This window comes from Phaethon aethereus, assembly GCF_964289735.1.
Source record: "Phaethon aethereus genome assembly, chromosome: 5".
Classification (NCBI taxonomy): Eukaryota; Metazoa; Chordata; class Aves; order Phaethontiformes; family Phaethontidae; genus Phaethon; species Phaethon aethereus.
In genome coordinates, this window is record NC_138579.1 from 69,492,911 (window position 1) to 69,501,245 (window position 8,335).

The following is an 8,335-nucleotide window of genomic DNA, read 5'->3' on the forward strand; positions in this document are numbered from 1 at the left end:
GCCCCAGTTAACGCAATAACGAGTTACTTAATGTGCAGTTCTCTGTTGGGACTATTTTTTTATCTTAGCAATTCCTCCTCCTTTTTACAAAATAAAAGCTCCTTGCTGGTCAGCCTCCTCATTCCTCTCACTCCAACAAGCAGTGGGAGGAAATTGCTTGCTCTGCCTCTCTGTATTTTCCCATGCATCTGCTTCAATTCACAATTTCCTGCATCCTGAAATAGCACGGAGACATCCCACTTTATCTTTGATGAGTAATGGTAAAACTAGAGAGGGTTAAAACAAAATCTCTACCAACCAGGTATGTCAACCCCACCTTCCCACCAGTACCACAGGGCTTCCAAGCTCTCCATGGCCAAGTTCAAGTCAAAGGACAGCTAGTTACCACCACACAGAAGGCAAGAAGCAGGTTGAGGGATTGAAGGAGGAATTAGTGGCAAAGACAAGTCACAAGGACACATTTCTGCACACAGATTGCTGCTACTGCAGCTTCCATTTGCTAGCTCCTTCTTTATATACCTATAGGGAAAAATAACTCCTTTGCGAACTCATACTCCCCCAAAAGGGACTAGTTGTTATGAGAGCAATGGATACAGAGAACTAGATGCAGACAAGAATTCTCTTTGATGATTAAATAGCCATAGTATATAAATGCTGTGTATTGGCAAAAAAAGCGTGCTCAAAGGTAAACAGCTAGGGATGAGGTTTTAAGTCATGCCACTAATTCAGAGCAGAGCAAACCATTTAGAGAATTACCAAACAAAAACAAACCCCCTGCCCAGACAATAGTGGCAAGTTACCCAGAGGGCAGTAGGCACATTGCATAGTGACACAGCAGTTCCCCCAAATAGATTTTGTATTATCCTCTATCTCGCAGGACACATCTAAACTCCGCAAAATATCTGGCACCTGCACTTCCCGGCGAGGATGGCCTGAACTGGGGAGTCCCTGGAGTTCAAACCCCATCTTGTGACACCCACCCTGAAGACTGGGAATAACCCCAGGCACCAGTACATGCTGGTTGGAAAGCAGAAGAGGACTTGAGTGTCCTGGTGGACACCAAGTTGGACATGAGCCAGCGATGTGCCCTTGCTGCAAAGGCAGCGATGGTATCCTGGGCTGCATTAGGCAAAGCATCGCCAGCAGGTCAAGGGAGGTGATCCCTCCCCTCTACTCAGCACTGGTGAGGCCACACCTGGAGTGCTGTGTCCAGTTCTGGGCTCCCCAGTACAAGAAAGGCACAGACATACTGGAGAGAGTCCAGTAAAGGGCTACCAAGATGATGAAGGGACTGGAGCATCTTTCCTATGTGGAAAGGCTGAGAGAGCTGGGACTGTTCAGCCTGGAGAAGGCTCAAGGAGGGACCTTATCAATGTACACATACGCCTGAAGGGAAGGTGCAAAGAGGACGGAGCCAGGCTCTTTTCAGTGGTGCCCAGTGACAGGACCAGAGGCAGCAGGCACAAACTGAAATACAGGAGGTTCCCTCTCAACATCAGGAAACCCATTTTCACAGGGAGGGAGACTGAGCACTGGCACGGGTTGCCCAGAGAGGTGGTGGAGTCTCCATCCCTGGAGATATTCAAAAGCCATCTGGACATGGTTCTGGGCAACTGGCTGTAGGTGGCCCTGCTTGAGGAGGGGGTTGGACCAGATACCTGCAGAGGTCCCTTCCAGCCCCAGCTATTCTGTGATTCTGTGACTGCCCACCAGCTCTTCAGATCCTTGTAATTAGCTGTTACCACTGGAAAAGACATAAAGTCCAGCCCATCCAGTAACAGTGCCATAATTAGATATAAATAAGAGCCAAGAAATTATCATACACATTAACCCTACTGTTACATAGAGTGAAAAATCATTGACTGAAGAATAGGGACATATGTAAAAGTGAACACTCACAAGACTGTACCAAGGTCTCCCAAGGCTATGCACACAAATGACCAATTACTGCTACAGAAAATGTTGTAACGGGGTTGTTTGAGGGTGGTTTGCTCTGTAACTCGGAGCAAAGATGGAGCTGTCTACAGTGTACGGAAACCAACTATTTGTACTGATGCGATACTTGTATGCAGAATTGATCCCTGGCACCCTGTACTCTACTGTCTTACTATCACTAAATGGAATTGTATTTGATCTATGGTTTTGGTGGCTCTGGTTACCCACCTTTGAGGGCTGGCCGTCAAATCTGGACGTAATACAGCACCAAATGGGAGAGGTGCCAACGTTCAAGCAGCAGTCGCTGCTCAACAGCTCCTTGTGAAGGAGAGAGTTCACCAGTCAGACCACACGGGCTTAGAAGATGCAAATATATATCAAAACATGAAACCTTGCATCACCACTTAGCTTGTAAATGTCACGAAATGAGAATTACCTATGTAACAAACCTACCCTAGCCAGGAGAGGGACAGAAGTCATGCTTTCCATTTGAAATCTAGTCATTTTTTACGAAGTTGTTTGCTATCATAGCAAATTCTCTTACTTCGCTACATGCATTCTCACCACAAGAATTAAACAATGTTCCTGTTGATCTTTACAAAATAAGTGGCCTTCTAGAGCGCAAAACACAAGGACTTGTTGCTCAAGCTGCTTCTAGAAGAGAAAGGAAGGAGAAATACAATTAGACAAGAAAGTATTGAACGCTGTCAAAAAACAAATATTAAAAATTGTTTGAACTGTTATTAGACAGACAAAATACAGAGCTTCTTTTTTATGTGTATTAAAAAAAAAGAATATTTTATGTATGCAGACCATACAGCAAACTTTTAAAAGTGCCAACCATCAAAAGCGAGACACTGACAGTATAGTAGAGCAAAAACGCTGCAACCAAAATGGTTTAAAAATAAGTAATCTACCAGCTTGTCTAACACAACATACCTTCTCTGCTACAAACCTTCCCCCAACTGTATATTGAGTCAGTGCTTTAATACCACTTTTTCATCTAAAATGAGCGAGAGCTTGACAAATGGTGGTGCATCAGTGGAAAAAGTCACTGTGCAGAAATTACTGTCCCTTAAGAGTCTGCTTTTGTTAATCAGATGGGAAATAAAAAGATGGAAGGACAAGAGGGTGGGAAATCAAGGGCTGTTTTCTTCTGTATAGCACAGCATCAAATCACCATTTCTAGTACCTGTTAGTTTGAGAATGCACATCAAAAGGCTCACAAGTATAATTAGCCTGTGGGAGAGGGAGGAAAAGATTGTTTTCCAGTTGTCTGAATTTACAAATATGAACTAAAATGCTTCCTGTTCAACTTGTCCACACACTTCAAGCAACCCATTTCTAGTAAGATCATTTACAACTTGAGGAGTATCATTTGTAACTGTTTTCCCTCCTGAAACAGGTATTAGAAGTAGGCTAAAGCTAAGGACTAAGCAGGGGAGGAGAAGAGAAGAAACAACCAGTATTTCCACAAAGAAATCTAATCAGTATGTAGGAGAACAAAAACATGCGATAGTGGAAAACTGCAGGCGTGATTGCTCCAAGAGCCATCACAGTAAGCACATTACATGCCATGCTTCAGATGTTAAAACAGTCACACAGGGAGAACTCTTGGGGTTTTTTTTCCCCAAATCATGGGATATTTGTATCTCCAACAAGATGATACTCAAATAGAAAAGATTGAGGGAGCACATGTTCTGCTGCTTCCTGCAGTGCTACATCGTTGTTAGCTCACCTAGAGAAACCTCTCCTCATTTCTAAGCATAGAATGGTTTGGGTTGGCAGGGACCTTTAGAGGTCATCTGGTCCAATCCTGCTGCAGTGAGCAGGGACATCTTCAACTAGAGCAGGTTGCTCAGAGCCCCATCCAACCTGATGTTGGATGGTTCCAGGGATGGGGCATCTGCCCCCTCTCTGTGCAACCTGCGCCAGGGTTTCACCACCTTCATCATAAAATATTTTTCCTCATGCCTAGCCTGAACCTACCCTCTTTCAGTTTAAAGCCATTACCCCGTGTCCTGTCAAACAGTGCTCTAAAGCAAATCGCTCTGCCAAAACTAACCGATTACGCATATCGCCCACCTCCAGAGAAAAGGTGAGAGAAGTCTACTCGCACTTGTTGAGAGTCTCTGGATGAGAAGCATGGATGCATCTCACACAGAAACAACTAGACTGATACCCAGTTGTAAATAACATGCTGATAAATAACCACACTGTCCACATTCTCTTTTTGGACATTTTTATTAATCAAAGACAGCAGAACTTCCATATTTTAAGTGATCAGAGATCTCAGGATGCTTTCATAGCCAAGATAAGCTTAACCAAAAGATACATTGCAGAATACGTTATGGATTCGGAGAAACAACCCTTTGTTATGACTGGGTGAACTGGTGTCACTGACACCCTGCGTAACACGAGCAAGGGTCCTCAGAAAGAGAATATGCTGTTGGCAACAGACCGCAACTCTTGCAGGGACGTGCCAAGAGCTCCAGAAGAGAAAAAGGAGAATTTGACATTGTACCTGACAGAGGGTCCCTAAGTACTGGTGAAGTATCAAACATCTGTCTCCACCACCAAGGCAGAACACCATGCAGAATATTTCAGCTCCAGATCTCTTACACATACAAACCGAGCGTTTTTTTATTCATGCTATATAAATACATGTGTATTTTGTATTGGCATTTATAGAGTTGCATAAAAGTCAAAATATAAAGTTCTGCAAGATTTTGTTTAGTACTTTTAGGTGGAAGCTTGAAGTGTTAAGTTTACCTGTCACTGTTCCCAACAAAAAAGCAGCTAACTATGTGGGAAAATAAACTAGATGTGTCATTTGAATTCCATAGCATTTTGTAAACAATTGTCAGTATACCAATAAATACTCAGCGCAAAGCACATGCTTAGCTAAAATCCTAGACATGGATAAAGTATAAGAAAAAAAAAAAAAAGAGAGATAGCACATGTCTGCATGCTCACAAAAATATAAAAAGAGGGAAAAGTGCTTCTCACTTATAGCATTATTTTTGTTTTGGTTTAAGAAATGTAGATGCTTTCTCCCAAAATAACAGTACTTACAAGGTTATATTATTCATTTGTACAAAGAAAAAAAAAATGTTACAGTGATGGGAACAGAGTCTACGTCACTTGAAACTAAGTATTTCCACACTGATTATGAAGGCTTTATAAGCAAGTTTATACTTATGATCTAACACTTCTTGTGTTGAGGCCAAATTCACTGCTTTGTGTATGACAAGGTAGCGTCGAAGAAAAACCCCAAAACCCAGAAATCCCAACCAAAATTAATTACAATTTATGGGACAGTAAGAAATGATAGTTTTCCAGCATAAAAATCCATAATATCCCTTTCCTTTCATATCATCCACTGAAATTTGCCCAGGTTCTCCACAGGATAACACTGCTTCATAACAAGTTCCTTTCACCATGAATATGGCAGGCCAAAATACCCAAATTTCCCTATAACTGGTAACAATATGTGTCTCCTTCCCATGAATGGAGACAGTGATTTAACAGATGGAACTTTCAGAAACAGAATTTAAAATTAAAAGGTAATGTTTCAGCCCACGGTTAGGAACTGAAAATGCGAGAAGTACAATTCAGAAAAGAGTTAATGATTTTGTATAATTTCAGCTTGAAAGTGCAGCATACAAATCAGGATTATTACAGAAGCATCCATAACATGGTCATTACAGAGGCAATACTGAAGGCTGCTTTGTTAACCCCAGTAATTGCGCTCTCATTGCACAAGTCGTGTTGGCAGCAAAAGTAGTCAAAATTATCCAACTGGAAAAATTCAGCAATATCATTCATACTGCACTGGGATGCCTTCCAACAGGAGGAAGTTCTCAATTTACCTACAAAAAAAAATTAAACAGATTAAGAGAATATTGAAAGTAATACCATTTTTGGTACAGAGAGAGAATCGCTGTCTATACTGTCACATACTTGTTTTTCTGGCTCCTTTTCAAGCATTTAGATGTTTCCAAATTTGCCTTCGCTAGGAATTTAGCAATGCGAATAGCGACAGCAAGCCATAGTCCTGCCTCCACAGCACTCTCCTGTAGCTCTTAGCCACAGGCTAAGAAAAATTTCTAGCTCAAGCTAACCAGTGCTTCCAATTCAGTCCAAACGACCTACTGGGAGATACAGGGTAGAACTTGAGTGATACCTTCTCTGTGGCTCCCGACAGAGACAGACAGTGCATCACCATCTAGCTCAGCTTGCATCGCTCTTGCATTGTCCTACAGCACGGGACTTCACCCTCCACAAAGCTCAGAGTGAGTCCAGTAACTCAAGCTAGTTTTCCTGCTGAAGGCAAGTCCCGTCAGATCTGACCAGCTTCATTTCCAGAAGCCACATGCAGAAGACGGAGCTTGAAGAGCGGAATAGCCTTCCCCTTTTCTCACTCATTCCCCTGGACACCAGAGACCAAACAACTTCTGTTCCATCTTCCCTAGCTTGACACCTCAGGTACTTGACTCCTGACTCTGGCAATGGACATTGCCTACAGTTAGTGCTCAGGAAGCTTTGGGCTCAAGGGAAACAGCAAAAGAAAAAATTCCTTCGGATGCAAGCAGCACAGAGCAGCGTCCTGGTCCGGCGGCATTAGAAGCTTTCCCTCCTCCACACCAAGTCATGAGCTTTAGCAGGGACTGTCCCGGGGAACAGAGCAGTCCCATCCCGCCCTGGTTCCTGCTGTCCAAAGCCAGCCCAATGGTCTTTCTAGGACAGAGGGAACCAGTTGGGAAAGCAGGAGATGATTTCAGTTGACTCAGTACTCCTGTTTTTTTTCCAATGAAACTCTATCACTCGTAGTAAAAGAGTTACTTAAATGTTATTTAACAACTAGAACAGTAACTCTTTGTCCTGAATTTCCTTGACCAGCTTCTTGAGATGCAGGTGATTTCACCCTCAGGAAAAGATAATTTATTTTAATAGTATAAATTCATAAACGACTGAGTCTTCATCTGCAGGCTTATTTTGCAAGTCACACGTGCTTTATCTGTTTCTAAAGTGTAACAAATTCAGGGCAAAGGTTCTGAATTTTAAAGTCAATGCTGTCTCCTATGGGTGGGTGTCTATGTCTGTGGGTGGTGGTTTGTTGTTTGGTTGTTTTTTTTTTTTTTTAATCTGGATAAACATATCTGTGTATGCTTGTACAAGTATAAATCAGCTATTATCTTTATCAGTTACTTGGATATAAGCATGACCTTCAAAAGCATTCACAAGCTTCTTTTGAGTGAGGCTAAGAAACGCATGCTAAGGCCAGATTAGAAGCGTACAGGCAATGAAAACTGATATAGCCATGTTTATTTTAGGTCTGCAGGACAGTATACATACCAAATTTCATCTGCAAGCAGGTATCTTCAGTCGCTAAGCAAGTACTATTGGTCTTGCACAAGGAAGGGCTGTTCTCACAGTGGTAACACCTTAGGGTATAGCCTAAGGAGACAAGGGTTTATCTTTACTGAATAATAAAGTACCAAAACAGTAGCAGCATTAACAAGGAAGAAAAGAAGAACCACTGTCTGCATCTAACTGTCACGGAACATATGCCTGGTTATTAGACTGAAGACTTCAGCTAAAATTTATAACATTTTGTCAGCGTGCAAATTGATCCTGGCAATTTTGAAGCATGTACTTACATCATTTTTAAAAACACTTACCTTCATGTCCCTACAGAATAATGTATGAATCTGCTTCTTTTATCTACTGTTAAAGATTGCCTTTTCCAAAAAGACAGACAAGAGACACTTTCAGCAGAATTTTATTCTATCCCTTTTCATCCCATTTCTCTCTCATGCTATACACCTAGTTTCCAATTTACACAACAGGAATCCAATGTTCCAGCAGCAAAACACAACAGTCTGTTGCCATATTAAGCAGCATCATATTCTGCACCCAACTCTCCCTTCTTCAACAGTTACTGTCACTCCCTGAAGTGGTATTAAATAGTCCAGGCCTTTCTTGTTATTTTTCCTCCTCTGATGGTTTTTTCCAGGATTTTCTCAGTCCCTGTCATAACATTACATCAGGAAAGTATCTCCCTTATACTCACCAGAACTACAAAAAACAACCAGAACAATGCAGGCGGTTAAGCGGATGCCGTTCATCTTGATCATGGTTCTTCCCTAATTTGAAGGCATAAACAGATGTTACGTGTTTGTTCTATTTAAAAGACACACGAAGCTAGCAAAATACATGGTGAGGAATCGAGGTTTAAAGACTTGATTCAGTATGGAACTGAAGGCATTGGCCAGGAAAAGCAGTGAAAGAGGAGAAAAAAGTAACTTTGCACTTTCTGAGAGGGGATTTTTGCTCTGAGAACAGGATTTTTATTGAGAACTGAGATTTGGGCCCCAACAGACTGTAGATGAGTCTC

The 8,335-nt window shown here is 41.9% G+C and overlaps 1 protein-coding gene across 1 annotated transcript; it reads right to left on the reverse strand.

Annotated features, from left to right (window-relative positions):
- Nucleotides 1-5,613: 5,613 nt before the first annotated feature.
- CD59 (CD59 molecule (CD59 blood group)) lies at nucleotides 5,614-8,078 on the reverse strand (the record flags this gene model as incomplete). The annotated part of the gene is made up of 3 exons (XM_081999884.1): nucleotides 8,012-8,078; nucleotides 7,294-7,395; nucleotides 5,614-5,807 (listed from the first exon to the last, which is right to left on the reverse strand). Exons 1-3 carry the CDS (start codon nucleotides 8,073-8,075, stop codon nucleotides 5,614-5,616), a joined length of 360 nt encoding a protein of 119 aa, XP_081856010.1. The 5' UTR covers nucleotides 8,076-8,078.
- Between the last annotated feature and the right edge of the window lie 257 nt (nucleotides 8,079-8,335).